At 42.2% G+C, this 17,055-nt stretch overlaps 1 protein-coding gene across 1 annotated transcript; it reads left to right on the top strand.

Moving 5' to 3' along the window:
• The first annotated feature begins 4,148 nt into the window (after positions 1–4,148).
• Positions 4,149–6,806, top strand: LOC124073500 (ubiquitin carboxyl-terminal hydrolase 37-like). The gene is made up of 9 exons (XM_046415771.1): positions 4,149–4,194; positions 4,574–4,633; positions 4,782–4,913; positions 5,050–5,173; positions 5,274–5,425; positions 5,628–5,727; positions 6,296–6,372; positions 6,464–6,605; positions 6,801–6,806. Exons 1-9 carry the CDS (start codon positions 4,184–4,186, stop codon positions 6,804–6,806), a joined length of 804 nt encoding a protein of 267 aa, XP_046271727.1. The 5' UTR covers positions 4,149–4,183.
• The last annotated feature ends 10,249 nt before the right edge of the window (positions 6,807–17,055 follow it).

Genomic DNA, 17,055 nt, shown 5'->3' with positions numbered 1-17,055 from the left:
CCATAATCATTGACTCTTTGCCAATAACCAAATTGCTCCTACTAAGTCGCACAACAATGTTGTACAATGATTGTTAAATCAAACAACAATATTGTTGATTATAAATTCAAAGTTTATTTATTTTTTTTCAAAATGCTATAAATCCATCCATTTTTGCTGCCACAAAAAGGGAAACACAGCCTACAGCCTCTCTCTCTCCCTCTCTCCTCTTTACAGACCTACAGCCTCACTATCCCCCTTTATCTCGTCTTTACAGACATCCTACAGTTTTTATTAACCTCAAAGCCATTAGAAGTCACACATACACACACACCCACTTAGCTTCCCTACCCCTGCTTGTCGCAAGAGAGAAACCCACAAAACGGTATTAAACTAGCCAATTCTTAAACAAAAATTCTCCAAACACATTAATGAAGGTCGCCTTGCAAATGGACACCTTCTCTGTGGGACTGTTGCACAAGAGACAGTACTTGACTGATACGTTCCGGTCTTTTCCTTTATTTACATCCTGAACTTTCGAGCTCTGCCTTTTCACTTACGTTATGTCCAGGAAATGAAGTATGGCCAAGTCCTGGCCAACACTGAATTCTGATTGGTCGAGAGGACATACCGCATTTAAACTAAAAATAGGTAAGGTCTTGGGGGTATTGGGTTTTATTTTTTACCAGGTTTGTGGTTTTTAGTGCACTGGCACAGGGGCCAGGGCAAGACTGTTAACCCCACACTTCCCCACATCCCTCATGATATCTTCGATGGAATGAATCTATGCCGGGTCCTGATAGGTAAGTATGGGTAAAATGAGGTCTCATAATAAATACTGGTCATAATAAATAAGTAAATAGATAAATAACAAATACATGGTTAAGAAGAATATAGGATAAAAAAAACATATATACAAGATAAGTGCTATATCACAGCAAATCATGCAGCATATCAAAAAAGTGCTATTGATATACACACAAGAAAAGTCAAATACATGCTGTATTAATTTATTTGAACACACCTGATAAAAAGAACACACATATATATATATATATATATACACATAGTGTATATACACATCAAACAATCCATGAGTCATGCAATAAGATAATAATAAAAAAAAATAAGAAGGAGTTAAAAATAATTGAAAAATTAATATAATATCTTTACTAAGAGACCGTTATATATTTCATAATATTTATACCCATAACATGCTAAAATTCCTTATTTGGATGACCAAAGGCTTAATAAGGTTGCAATTAGGTTAGGTGCTTATCGTGGTTTCGAAAGCAACTGCATCTTGCAAGACATTTTAAACAAGGAAATATAGCAATTTGACATGAAATGTTGGTAGAGCAGTGAATACACAGCAAAACTGCATGACAAACTCTTTTTTTTTTTTTTAATTTGGCGTTTATCGCGTTTTGGAAAAGAGCTCTTCATATGCTATTGGCTTAGACTGTTGGGGGATCTCCCACGATTCACTGAACTCTCTGTTTCTGTCCCTCTCCTTCTGCACACATTTATGTCCCATTAATGCATAATGCATGTTGCTAACTCAACTTCTTCCCTGGAGTTCTTGTGCTTTCTCGTCTTGCAGGCTCCCATAGATTGTGGTTGGACCACCTGCTGCGGTCGTGCTTGAAACCTACTGTGATTACTGCCATTTAGTCATAATTTATTTTAATTCTCTTACTACTCAGTACAGCTAATACCATTATTATTATTGTTACTACTATTGTGATTTTAATCACCATAATATGTTCTGTATACTTCATCATTATAATTAGCTATAGTTCTAATACTGGTATTACTGCAGTTGCTATGCATCTCTCAGGGTTGCCAACTTTGGTCATTTGGCTGGAGTGAGATTCCTCCCCAAACATGTGCATACAGCAGCCTACCAGAAATTTCAGTTTGAGTTTCAGAAATGATAGATTACAAACTAATTTGCTTTCACTTGTATCAAACTGACAATTAGTCATTTACGAACAGTCTTGCCAATGTCATTGCATTAGCCTAGTATTAGTGTTTATCTCGTTGTACAACTTCGCACAACATAGACGATACAACAGCTTCAGTTGTGACATTGGCTGAAACATTTTCATCATATTAAACAGAAGTTCTACAGCAATATTAAATATGTTCAGGAAGGCTTGGATTTGGTGTGTTATTATTTTTTTGTCTTTTTCATTTTTACAGTAAAAACCTAAAATGTGGAAAACAAAAGCCTGAGCCAAATCCTCACAATGGCAATGTAACATTACTGCAGTGATAATAAATTACAATAGTTTTACTTTTGATACTTAAGTACATTTGAAAAAAGTACTTTTGTACTTCAACTCAAGTGGAAATGTAAAGGGAGGACTTCTACTTTTACTGGAGTAACATTTTACTATGAGTATCATTACTTTTACTCAAGTACAGGGCCATCACTGCTGACATTTGGCCTGTTGTAACAGGATGTGGCAGACTTGGCGTCTTTTACAATCTGAGCAGGGGGCTCATATTTGTAGCAGGGCTCAATGTCACTCATTTTGATAGACATAATGGATGAAAGTGTGCCATCAAGAGACAGTCTATTCCGTGTGTCTGTCTTATTAAGTTCAACCAGAGAGAAAGTACGTTCAGTATTAGCGTTAGAATGCGGCAGACTCAGATGATGAGCTCAAATCATGGAGGGAGAACAAACACCTCCGAACCACGATCTGAGCCTGAAGCAGGTTGGCCCTTCATCTGCATCTCAGTGAGGAAGTTGATCACAGCTCGGCTTTCAGAGGAAGCATCACAGCATGAGCCTACCGTGGGCCCACCGCTTTCAGGTACACTATATAGACAAAAGTATAGGGACACCTGACCATTATGCTGCATTCTACATACATATGCGCCTAGATGTTGGAGAAGCGACTTGTGATCAGAAGGTCGCTGGTTCGATTCCCCCACCGGACAGGCAGGAAAAATTTGAGTGTGGTGTAGTGATAATGTCCCCCCCTCCCATTAGCCGGCTGATGTGCCCTTGAGCAAGGCACTTAACCCCCAATATGCTCCCTGGGCGCTTGATGCAGCCCACTGCTCCTGTGTGTTTCACTGCATGTTGCATGTGTGTGTGTTTCAGTAATTTCCCAGCTTGGGATTAATAAAGTAACTTAAATTAAAAAAAAAAAAGTAGTGTTTGAGTGTAAATGAATACTGCATTATATAATGTAAGTGCTAACTTCTTATAAAGACAACATGTCTCTTTCATGTGATATGTAATGACGCACATATGTGATGATGTGATGCACATCACTTCGGGCCTTGCTACAAGAGAGAGACAAAAAGGTGAAACACATTTCTTTAATAACTGTAACATTTGAACACAGTGTAATTTCACATCAGGCCAGTTTAGTAAGATTTTGATCATTTTTGCTGTGCCAGCTGACATTTCAGCTCAACTTCCTATCATTCAAGCACACAAATACATGACCACAATCCAGAAATAACTGCAGGACAAGGAGATTTAACATATCATTGCTTGATATTTTGCAAAATAAGAAAACAGACAAAGTTTCAAAAATTGCCTGTCTGAAGACAGAATGTGTAATAAATGTCACAATTAGCATGCAGCCTTGATCGGGTAAGGTGTGCAGGTTCTCCACCCTTTCAGACCTAGAAAATGTTCCCTTGCATTGATCTGTTGGACAAAGAGCAGGTATAAAAGAAAATAACAGAGGAAGAAAGAGAGCAGGCATTGATTGACCCTTAAATTAGGAGGGGGGCCATGCTCACAGATCTGGAGAAAGTGTTTTCCATCAATCTGAAATAGAAAATTACACATTACCATCAACCACCCCACCTTACTGACTATTAAAACACTGTTGCCTGTTGTTGTTGAGTTTTTTGAAGTGTACTTATAATGGGATTCTCCACTATATCAGCACCTGAATGCTTAAACACCTGCTGGCAATAGAATCTGATGAAGGAAGACGTGCAAGATGTCGCCCGGTGTTTGCTAAACTATTGATTTGCACGCGGTCGCCCACTGCCCCGGGTTTGCTGTGTGTGTGCACGTCACTTGGGTGGGTTAAATGCAGAGAACAAATTTCGTTGGAGTGAGTTCCCTCCAATGACAAGATATGTCACTTTCCTTTCCTTTTCCTTTTCCTTAATGCTCAACAATGAGCTCACTGAGCAGTTGCTCCTCCAGCAGCTACTCTTCACGATGTTCAGCAAGTAAGTAACAACTGCCTCTACGCTTTCCAGTCTTCGAAATGTCCGCCGTAGCTGTTCATGTTAAGTTGTACTGTTAAGTTTGTGGTTGTATTTGTCAAAAGCTGTCGATGTCTTTCATTCGGTGTTACTCAGGGCTGAACTGTGACCTCAGAAAAACACATAATCAGATCTGTTAACACACTGTGTTCAGTAGATGTTTTCTCAGAATATTTGTTTAGCTCCTTCACCGTCATGGCAGCCTGTAACAACTTTCAAAACAAATCATCAACTTCCTGTACGGTGGTAAAGCTGAAAAGTATTTTGCTGTCATTCTGACACATGAACTCTGGATTCATTGTGACATGTTTATGAACCATGCCTTTGTGTTTTTGTGTCACAGTAGCAACACAACAAATCAGTCTACAGAGGTTGTACAGAGCAGGACCGTTGACCCATTCGGGTGAGTAAATCTGCACAGGAAGCAAAGCTGGAGCGAGACGTGAACCCAGCAAATCAAACAGAAACATGTGCTTTGGGAGACAACGAGCTCCACCTTATGTTTGGTCAGTGAGGGTGTGATGACATGTGCTTTGACTCGTATTTGTCAGGTTTCCAAACATTGGACAGAGCTGTTATATGAACTCCAGCCTGCAGAGTATACTGGCACTGGAGGACTTCGTGAGGGACATCAGCCGCATGGAACAGGTTTGGAGTTCAGTCCCTCAGGGTAATCTGATGAGGTAAAGCAGCCCACTGCCATCACCACTAATACACACACACACACACACACACACACACACACACACACACACGCACGTCCACGACCCCGAAGAATGAAATCAAAGATCTAACCTTAGTCTTTCACACCTTCTGCAGAAGTTTGATGAAGATCAGGGATGTTCACACCTCTACAGACCCAAAGATAAAATCCAGCCTCCTGCATTCATTTAAGAAGACAATTTCCATCCAGGCTCCCGAGTTCAGAGACAATCAGCAAAAAGTGAGACAACTGATTTGATGTTTTGTTGTTTCACCTCCTTCTCATGCTTTGTGCTCTGTGTATAGACTCTGCTCTGCTTGGTGTGTTTTTGTGTGTTCAGGACGCTCATGAATTCTTGACCGCAGTCTTTAGCCAGATGAGGAGTCTGGGCCCTCTGCTGAAGGAGACAGCAGCACTAAAGGGCATAAGTTACACCTGCCCTGTGGAAGACCACCTGGTATTCAGTATGGATAGCACAAGGACATGCAAGAGGTAAGATAGCACAGGTCAATGACACTCCTCTTTCACACACACACACACACACACACACGGGTAGTCTGTTGGACAGTCAGGCTACAAGTTTTCCTGCTGCCCCACTTGCTCCCTTTAATAATCAGATGCCGAAAAGGCCCTGTTGTGATGTAGCTGTGGTACAGCACTGTGCTTTAATGTGTACTGTTCCTTTAACGTGCAGTTGTGGGTCCCAGTCAGCGAGACAAGAAGAATTCTGTAACTTGTCTCTGGACCTGATTTCTGGAGGCTCTATAGAACAAATGCTTGAAGGATATCTGAAGGTAAGACCCATCTGTCCTCATTCAGTCACATCATCACAGACTAATCTGAAGTCTGCTGAAACACACACACAAATACAGTATTGTTTCCATCACTTTTGGGGACATCACAGTCATTAATTTCCTGAAGCCCCAAACCATAACAATAAACATTACTTGCCTAATCCTACTCCTTATCTTAACCTCACCCTTTACATTGTGGGCATTTGAGTTTTGTCCCCATGAGTAAGGCCAGTCACAGGTTTTTGTCCCCACAACTACAGGAATACACATCCCCGCACACACACACACACACACACACACGCGTCCTCCTGTGTGCGGATGTGTACTCACTTTGTAGGGACATAAATCTGAAAATTTACAGTCACACTGTGATGACTTGCCATCCTTATGTGGACAAAGTTTTATGTTGAAGTCCTGGTTCAAGGTCAGGTTTAGGTTTGGTGTAAGTTAAGGGTTATGGTTGGGCCAGTAGTGGACATGTAAGTTTATGTAATGTTCCCAAAAGTGACGAGAAGACATGATGGTGTGATTGTGTTGCTCAGCCTGTTGTCTCTGTGCTGTCCTGCAGGAGACAGATTTAGAGTTCAAGTGTGAGTGCGGAGGGACGTCGTCGAACCAGACATTGTCCTTCGCGACCCTGCCAAGGTAAGCCACATCACAGCCATCATACATGATCACCTGACCCAAGTGGTTCCCAAATGGGGATCCCCTGTCCCCTGACCCCTCCTTTCTCAAGATTCAACAAGTTGTGTCGCATCTTGCCCTACAGAGTGCTCATATTGCACCTGAAGCGTTTTTGCTTCACTCCCTCCTACACCCTGGAGAAGATCCAAGACCCCGTCCAACTACTGAGTCATCTGGAAGTGTCCTGCAAACAGGTGAAGAGAAACAGAACAATCACAGACATTAGTCGGACTTCCTGCTGCGGTAAGCGTCCTACGTCATTTCCTGTTGTTGTGTGTTAGTGGTGGTACGAGCAGCTCCGTCTGCGCTTTAATTTAAGATCGCTTAAGTTGTTCTAATATTCGCTGTAGCGAGTAATTTCACACTGTTACCCTGATCGCCTGTTCTAGTCATAGACTTCATCACTCACTTTATTAATTTGACGCTAATCTTATAACCGATTAGCATTTGCCAAATTCCGCTAAACTAGCTTAGCCTGTTCATTAGCGATGGCTTCTCTGTCTCCCTCTCTCTCTCCTGCTCTCTCCTGCTTGGTGTGTCAAATGTTTAGTTATTCCTCTGCCTCCTTTAGTGAAAGTGGTAAATGTAATAAGTGTAGTTTACTTGTAGCGCTGGAGGCGAGGCTTAGTGAATTAGAAGCACGGCTCCGCACCATGGAAACAAAGTCTCTAGCTACTGTTGTTAGTCAGCCCCCATTAGCCGGTGCGGACCGATCTAGTGTAGCTCGTAGCCTGCCCCCGGTAGTTCCCCAGCAGCCGGGAAACCAGGGAGGCTGGGTGACTGTACGGAGGAAGCATAGTCCTAAGCACAAGCCCACGGTTCACCCCCAACCTCTTCACGTTTCCAACAAGTTCTCCCCACTCAGCGACACACCCGCTGAGAAACCAACTCTGGTGATTGGCAGCTCTGTAGTCAGAAACGTGAAGTTAGCGACACCAGCGACCATAGTCAAATGCATTCCTGGGGCCAGAGCGGGCGACATTGAATCTTATCTAAAACTGCTGACTAAGGATAAGCGTAAATACAGTAAAATAGTAATACATGTCGGCGGTAATGACACTCGACTGCGCCAGTCGGAGGTCACTAAAATTAATGTAGAATCAGTTTGTACATTCGCAAAAACTATGTCGGACTCCGTAGTTTTCTCTGGACCCCTACCCAATCTGACCAGTGATGATATGTTTAGCCGCATGTCATCATTCAATCGCTGGCTGTCGAGGTGGTGTCCAGCAAACAATGTGGGCTTTGTAGATAATTGGCAGACATTTTGGGGAAGACCTGGTCTCATTAGGAGAGACGGCATTCATCCCACTTTGGATGGAGCAGCTCTCTTATCTAGAAATCTGACTGACTTTCTTATTAAACCAAAACCCTGACAACCCAGAGTTGAGACCAGGAGGCAGAGTTGCAGTCCTACACGCCTCTCTGCGCTTCCATTACAGTTACCCACCCAATATCCCATAGAGACTGTGTCTGTCCCCCGACCACTTAAATTAATTGAACCAAATTCAAAAAGAGGAGTTATACATAAAAATCTAATAAAGATCAACACCAACACCTCCACAGCTACAACTGATAGGAGAATTAAATGTGGACTGTTAAATATTAGATCTCTCTCATCTAAAGCTGTACTAGTGAATGAGTTAATATTGGACAATAATATAGATTTATTTTGCTTAACCGAAACCTGGCTTCGGCCAGAAGAATATGCCAGTTTAAATGAATCCACTCCCCAAAGTCATATTAATACTCAGATTCCTCGAGACACCGGCCGAGGAGGTGGAGTTGCCGCCATTTTTGACCCAAATCTATCATTTAGTCCAAAGCCCAAAGTCAACTACCATTCATTTGAAAGCCTTATTCTTACTCTCTCACACCCTACCTGGAAAACAATACAACCAATTTTTATTGTTGTAGTGTACCGCGCTCCTGGCCCATACTCTGAATTTTTACTGGAATTTCCAGAGTTCCTATCGAGTCTGGTCCTTAAAACTAATAAAGTTATTATTATGGGTGATTTCAACATCCACGTGGACGATAGTAATGATAGCCTTCGCGCAGCATTTATCTCTCTCTTAGATTCAATTGGCTTCTGTCAGTGTGTACATGAACCCACTCATTGCTTCAATCACACTCTTGACCTTGTTTTGACATATGGTATAGATGTAGAACATTTAACTGTCTCTGAACAAAATCCTCTTCTGTCTGACCATTGTTTAATAACTTTTGAATTTATACTATTTGACTTCATACCACCAAGAAAAAACTCCTACACTAGATACCTGTCTGATAGTGCTGTGGCTAAATTTAAAGAAACAGTTCTATTGTCATTAACTTCAGTATCATGTCCCCATATGAGTGAACAATATAATAATCCCTCTGAAATCGACCATTTCGTGAACAGTGCTGCAAGTTTACTAAGGACAACTCTAGACTCTGTTGCTCCGCTAAAAAAGAAACTCATAAAGCAAAAGAAACTTGCACCCTGGTATAATACAGAGGTTCGCAAATTAAAACAAAATGTACAAAAACTTGAGAGGAAATGGCGCTCCTCCAAACTTATTGAATCTCGCTCAATCTGGCAAGACAGTCTTAGATCATATAGGAAGGCCCTACGAACTGCCAGAGCAGCCTATTACTCAAAATTAATTGAGGATAACAAGCATAATCCCAGGTTTCTCTTCAGCACTGTAGCCAGGCTGACAGAGAGCCACAGTGCTATCGAGCCTTGTATCCCTGTGACCCTTAGCAGCGATGACTTCATAACCTTTTTTAACGACAAGATCTTAAACATTAGAGACAAAATTCAGCACCTACTGACCTCAGCTGATCCTGATGTAACATCAAACATTAGTGTCTTAGAACCAACAGTAGAAACAGATATTCATCTTGACTGCTTTTCACCTATCGATCCCCATCAGCTATACTCACTCATATATTCATCCAAGCCAACAACATGCCTCTTAGACCCCATCCCTACCAAACTTCTCAAAGAAGCTTTACCCTTACTTAGCACCTGTCTATTAGACATGATCAATCTGTCCCTGATAACAGGCCATGTACCCCAGTCCTTTAAAATAGCTGTAGTCAAACCTCTCCTTAAAAAACACACACTTGATCCAGAGGTTTTAAGCAACTATAGACCAATATCTAACCTTCCATTTCTTTCCAAGATCCTTGAAAGAACAGTCGCCAATCAGTTATATGACTTTCTTCAAAATAATAACTTATTTGAAACTTTTCAATCTGGCTTTAGAGCTCATCATAGCACAGAAACTGCATTGGTCAAAGTCACAAATGACCTCCTCCTGGCATCAGACAAGGGATTTATCTCTGTCCTTGTACTGTTAGACCTTAGTGCTGCATTTGACACCATTGACCACTCTATATTACTGCACAGATTGGAACACCTAATTGGCATCAAAGGAACTGCATTAAGCTGGTTTCAGTCTTATTTATCAGAGCGATTTCAATTTGTTCATGTTCATGATACATCGTCCACACTCTCAAAAGTTAGTCATGGAGTTCCCCAAGGTTCTGTCCTTGGGCCAATATTATTCAGCCTGTATATGCTCCCCATTGGTGATATTATTAGGAAACACTCCATACATTTTCATTGTTATGCGGATGACACGCAATTGTACTTATCAATGAAACCAGATGAAACAAATCAGCTAGTCAAGCTTCAGGCATGTCTTAAAGACATAAAAACCTGGATGACCAGCAACTTCCTACTTCTCAATTCAGACAAAACCGAAGTTATTGTTCTGGGCCCCGAACACCTTAGAAATAACTTATGCAGTGATATTGCATTGATAGATGGCTTAGCCGTGGCCTCAAGCTCCACTGTAAGAAATCTAGGAGTTATCTTTGACCAGGACATGTCCTTTAACTCGCACATTGCAAATATTTCAAAGACTGCATTCTTTCACCTCCGAAATATCGCAAAGATTAGGCACATCCTGAGTCAGAAAGATGCAGAAAAATTAGTCCATGCATTCATTACATCTAGACTGGATTACTGTAACTCCCTTCTATCAGGCTGCCCCAGTAAATCCATAAAAACTCTCCAGCTAATCCAGAACGCTGCAGCACGACTACTGACAAGAACCAGCATGAGAGACCATATTTCTCCTGTTCTGGCTTCTCTACATTGGCTACCTGTAAAATTCAGGATAGATTTTAAAATTCTCCTCCTCACTTATAAAGCCCCTGAACGGTCAGGCACCATCCTATCTTAAAGAGTTAATAGTACCCTATTATCCCACCAGAACTTTGCGTTCCCAAAATGCAGGGCTACTTGTGGTTCCTAGAGTCCTCAAAAGTAGACTGGGAACCAGAGCCTTTAGTTATCAAGCTCCTCTGCTATGGAACCATCTTCCGGTTTCGGTCCGGGAGGCGGACACCCTCTCTATATTTAAGAGTAGACTAAAAACTTTCCTCTTTGATAAAGCTTATAGTTAGGGCTGGCCTAGGCCGGCCCCTAGTTATGCTGCTATAGGCTTAGACTGCCGGGGGCCCTCCCATGACGCACTGAGCTCTTTCTTCCTCTCCCTCTCCTTCTGCACACATTCATGTCCCATTAATGCATATTACTAACTCAACTTCTTCCCTGGAGTCCCTGTGCTTTCTTGTCCCGCAGATTCCTAGCGATCATGACTGGACCTCCTGCTGCGGTCCTGCTGTCGTCCTGCTCAAAACCTACTGCAATTACTACTGTTTAGTCATAATCTGATTTAAATCTGTTAAGACTCAGTACAGCTACTACCATTATTGTCACTACCATTGTTATCAAAATCACCATAATACCTTCTGTATACTTCATTGTCATTATCATTATCTACATTTCGATACTTCTGTATTATTACTGCTGCTATGCATCTCTGCTTGTGTGCTCCTTCTCTCACGCCCCACCCCCTCTGCCTCTCTCCCTTGCTCTCTCTGTCGCTCTCCTGCTCTCTCTCTCTCTCTCTCTCTCTCTCTCTCTCTCTCTCTCTCAACCCAACCGGTCAAGGCAGATGGCCGCCCATCTTGAGCCGGGGTCTGCTCCGAGGTTTCTGCCTTCTAAAAGGCAGTTTTTCCTCGCCACTGTCGCCAAGTGCTTGCTCAAGGGGGAATGTTGGGCTCTCTCTATTTTACAATTTAATTAAAGAGTTTGGTCTAGACCTGCTCTAATTGGAAAGTGTCATGAGATAACTTTTGTTGTGAATTGGCGCTATATAAATAAACTGAATTGAATTGAATTGAATTAGACACATGTGACAGTAAGAAGAAGAATCAGCTTTATTGACAGTATATATATTTTTACATACACACACTGAATTCGTCTTCTGCGTTTGACCCATCCTTAGTTATTTCTGCAATTACATGCAGTGAAACACACACAGGAGCAGTGGGCAGCATCAAGCGCCCGGGGAGCAAACTGGGGGTTAAGTGACTTGCTCAAGGGCACATCAGCCGGCCAATGGAGAGGGGGAGCATTTATCGCATTAATCACTCCACCCCACCCAAATTTTTCCTGCCCGTCCGGTGGGGGAATCGAACCGGCGACCCTCCAATCACACGCCGCTTCTCTAGGCCACAGCTGCCCCCAAAGCCTCTCTCTCTCTTTCCTCCTCCTCCTCTCTCTCCCACTTTTTCCATGGTTTTTTAAACATGTGGACATGTGAGCATGTTTGAGGCTAACTCTGATTACCTGTGTTTTCCCCCAGGACGTTGGCTTTTACAGTCTGGTCAGCGTCATCAGCCACTTTGGTGTCTCAAGAACAGGTAAGCAGGCTGAATTCAGACATGTTGTGGAAATGTTTCAGTTAATGATGAAAATAACTGATTATTTTATACTATTTATACAGAAACGTTTTACTTACACTTTTTGAGCTTGGTTGATTAATCGCTCACTAATCACTCACTTTATCCATGCATGCGTCCTTATCTAGAAAACCTTTGTGTTGCCAGTTTGTGAAGTTTCTCTAAGGTTAATATTTGTAAAACCTTAATTAATAACTTAACCTTTTGTGCCTGCGGACATGATGGATTGTTCGAAAGAGGTACCAGATTTCTGTTTTCACTTAGAAAGGACACAAATCCAGAAGCTTTTCTGACTTTGTTAAATGCTAAATCGCTGCTGTCTGCTATCACTGAGCCTTCATCATCCGCACTGTGTTCATATAGTAACAACAATATGTCTCCTGTTAGGACACTACGTCTGTGATGGCATTTGCCCCGACAGTCCAGATGACGAGCACAACCGCTGGCTCACCTTCAACGACTCAGCAGTCCACAAGACAACCAGCACATCTGTTTGTGAGCAGCGGCGGGAGTCAGCATACGTCCTATTTTACAAACGAGAGGTAAGAAGGCAACACCATCACATCCACTGTAAATGTCCAGTGCAAGTCACTGTCAGTCGGTAAATAACCGCTACGACTTCTCAAGACCAAGCACAGCCTCTGTGTGCTGCTTCACCATTTTGACATTCATTATTATTTTGAGAGGAAATTGTCAAGTTTCATAGCTTCTTTTATTATGAAAGTAAAAATAAAATTTTGCAAAAAAAAAGTTTATTTTTGTTTGCATATGCTGTCATTCATGGTTCTTAGAAAACAATCAGAATCTGTAAAAATTGGTGTCAGCAGGTCACACTTTCAAAAATAATCGAAAACCAAAATCAGCCAGGAAGATTACAGTCAGTGCACCTCTAAACACAGCGTATACAATAATGTCGTGTGTATTTTCAGGTATAGAGCAGGACGCGGAGGGGGGCGCGTCTGAAGGTCCAGAACTGAAGACCTGAGGGCCACGGAGGTGAGTCATTTATTCTGTCATTGCAGGTGCTGGACAAGGGATGGGATGAAGAACAGCAAGACCAGCAGAGGATGACCAAAGAAGAAGAAGTAGGCACCCAGACACCCCTGCCCTCCCTGCACCACCTCACCACCTCACCACCGCCCCCACACTACCACCCCACCACCACACCGCCCCAACACACCACCTCACCACCACCTCACCACCACCCCACCCCACCACCCCCACACCACAGCGCCCCACCACACCACCTAACCACCTCAGCACCACACCACACCACCTCAGCACCACACCACACCACCTCACCACCAACCCCACACCACCCTACCACCACCCCACCACACCACACCTCGCCACCACCACCACCACCCCCACCCCACCTCACCCCACCACCACACCACACCACCTCACCTCACCACCACACCACCCCACCACCACACCACACCACCTCATCACCACCCCCACCCCACCTCACCACCTCACCTCCACACCACCACCCCCACCCCACCCCACCACACCTAGTTGGATATAAATAAAAAATTGTATAGTCACATAAATAAAATTGTGACTCTAAATTACTTGTAATATTTTATTTTATTTTTGTATTTTATATCCTAATATATATTATATGCTATAATATATAAATATAAATAAAATTTGTAAATAAATTTTCAAACTGAAGGATGTGGTTGTTAGTGTTATAGCGACTCTAAGTATGAGTTTGTGTTTGGTTAAACGAGACCCAGCAAACAGGAATTTCCACAAGTTTTATTGCTCACTTTTTAAAGTTCCATAACAGTTAGGTCTCTTTTTTACAGGAAACATAATCAGTTTGATTCATTTTATCTCAGAATGAGAAAATACACATGGTCAGATTAAAATGAAAAAGGCTGATATTCACGCACAGTGGTATTAATAAAAATAGCGGCTGTTTGTAAGGTTGTAAGAGCAGCGAGCTTGTCTACAGTCATAGAAGAAATATTTCGTCCACCCAGTGTGTTACTGAGGCAAATGTGGAAAAATGTGGAAACAGCCATCAGTGAGCAGAGCACTTCCGGTGTAAAAAGCGGACCCGATGCAGACAGCAGTGATGGTGGGATGATTCCAGCTATTTACTGATACAACAAGACCAAAAAAAAAAAACCACAAAGCATGAATGGATGAATGAAAATGAGTTGGTTAAAACACCCTGGAGTCGACAGACTCATTGCACCAATGCTCAATGGTGTGTTGTGTGAGTTTTGCGCATTGAGCGCACTTCATTCAGCACACTTCAGCGCATTTTTCCCACTCGGATTTTATAGTTTTTGTGTGATTTTAGGTCCAGTGTGTTAATACAGTATGTCAAAATGAAAAAAATAACAGTAAAGTCACACTTGTGAGGTTGTGCTGAACAAAAATGATACCAAACATGGCAAGGTAAAAAATTTCTAAGTTGAAATATAAAGTTAGAATCAAAAATAGTCAAAAACTGACAATTATACATGACTCCAGAAGATTAATTCTGTGGAGGATTGTTGAGTCAAGTGAGGACAGATGGGCAAAGAAGGTCAGAGGACTGCAGGACTGATGAGAGGGAGCAGGTGAGGAAATGGGTGAGGCAATCAGGTGGTGGGGGAGAAGGGCATCCCTGTGGTCTTGAATCAGGGTTCATTTATATGGAGGAGAGTGGACCAGTGAAGATGCGATCAAACCTCTGCATTGTTCTTCAGTACAGTGTGCTGTGTTTTTGGACTTGATTTGTGTTCTTCTTCCACCAAATGTGCTTCAACAAAACTTCACACACCACAATAAGGCTGCTGAGAGGTAAAGTGGCTGTACAGCTGCTTGTGAAAGGAGGAGGAGGAGATCCTATAGCTGTGCAATCTTTACCAGTCTTGGGAATCGTAGGGTGCCACTTATGCAGTTCTTCACAGTACTGAGATAGGCCCAGATTCGATCCATCTTGTGGTACTCTCCATCCTCACTTCCTCTGACAACAGCATCTCTCCAGATTGCACCAGGGATGTATTTGTCTTCCTCCATCTGGCACTCCAGGAATTCATCATTTAAGTGGTCCTCGGCTTGTTATATGGCAGGAGATGGTTGAACCTAAACACAAAAGAGAAACAGAATGAACCATGACTTGTATACTAGCTCCTCAACTTATTCCATCATCTGCCTTTAATCCACTATAATAATGGTGGGATAGATACCTTTGAACAAAGTACTGCACATAATCCACAGCAACATCAATCTTCTGCTTGAAGTCCACATATTTGTAATACTGCAGCACTTGGTCATTCAGAAGCAGCTCGGCCAAGGCATACTCCACCGATGTTTTGAAGAAACTTCTGGCTGCCATGTGGAACTTGTTAACAGCCTCAGGGGAGACATGACCAGCCTCCACAAGTCTGTTCAGGGTGGTTCTTGTTGTGAAGCCAATGCCAACTGTGAATCTACAGGTATCATAGAATGCACAATTGATCACAAGAGCAACTGAAGTCCAGCCTACAAAGTATTGAGAAAAAGTCTTGTGCCCTCACACTCATCTTGGAGTTGGTTCTCTTCATTCATGATATCCACACTGTCCATCAACTGCTCTGAAAGCTCCTGGCTTCAGGAATTTTAACATCAGTTTCTTTATGAAAAACCTGATCTTTAGTACACAAATAACACAAAAATGTTACTCTACTTACTGTTATGCACAAGGCTAAAACTCAGAACTCAGAACTAGTCCGATGAGGATTTAAGTCCTATTTAGTAATCTGTAATATTAAGTAACAATGAACTGCATGCAACATTGAGTGTTACGTACTTGGTCATGTAGGAGGTAGATACAGGGGTCTTGACGTTGGAAGAGGAGGTTGAAGTGCGTAAAGATGATCAGCGTGAACTGATAAAACACTAGGTGAATTTCAGTCATTGGGTCCTCAAACAGCACACACAATTGGACACCTCGCTTGTTTCTCATCTGAAAGTAGAAATACAAAAATCTCAATAGGAAACAATACAAGTAACGATTAATGAATTGGAAAATTGATGAAAAGTTAATTTACTTCAATAATTGTCAAGCCTAATTAATCAGACTGAGAGACATTGTCAAGGCTCAGAAAACTTTTGCATATGTGCACATCTCTCTCTCTCTGTCACATGCCACAAGCCACTCAGTCAAGGCAGATGGCCGCCCATCTTGAGCTGGGGTCTGCTGCGTGGTTTCTGCCTTTTGGAAGCCAGAAACCACGCAGCAGAGTGAGTGCTTGCTCACGGGTGAATGTTGGGTTCTCTGTATTACAAAATTTAATGAAAGAGTTTGGTCTAGACCTGCTCTGTTTGGAAAGTGTGTATGTATGTGTGTATGAGATAACTTGTTGTGAATTGGCGCTATATAAATAAATTGAATTGATTTGAATAGAATCTTTAGCTCTGCTTTCAACACAGTAGTCCCCCATAAACCGGTAAACAAACTCAGCAACCTGGGATTGACCACCACTCTGCTCATAGATTGTGGAATCCCTCACTATCAGACCACAAAACATCATGATGGACAACTGCACATCGTCCACTCTAATTCTGAACACTGGTGCATCACAGGGCAGTGTCCTCAGTCTAGCCCTTTTCAGTCTGTATCCACATGACTGCACATCAACCCCTCCTCTAACACTATAGTGAAGTGCGCTGATGACACCACTATAGTGGAGTTCATCTGCGGAAATGATGAGACGAGCTACAGAGATAAGGTTCAACAACTGGTCAAGTGGTGCTAGGACAATAATCTAGTCCTGAACATATCTTTAGTAAACTGCCCAACAATCTATAATAATAATAAATAATAATAGAAACCTTTGGGTTCCAAATGCT

This window comes from Scatophagus argus, chromosome 16, assembly GCF_020382885.2.
Source record: "Scatophagus argus isolate fScaArg1 chromosome 16, fScaArg1.pri, whole genome shotgun sequence".
NCBI classification, from domain to species: Eukaryota; Metazoa; Chordata; class Actinopteri; family Scatophagidae; genus Scatophagus; species Scatophagus argus.
Note: the sequence above shows the minus strand (reverse complement) of the source record. Positions and strands in the feature narration are given on the sequence as shown.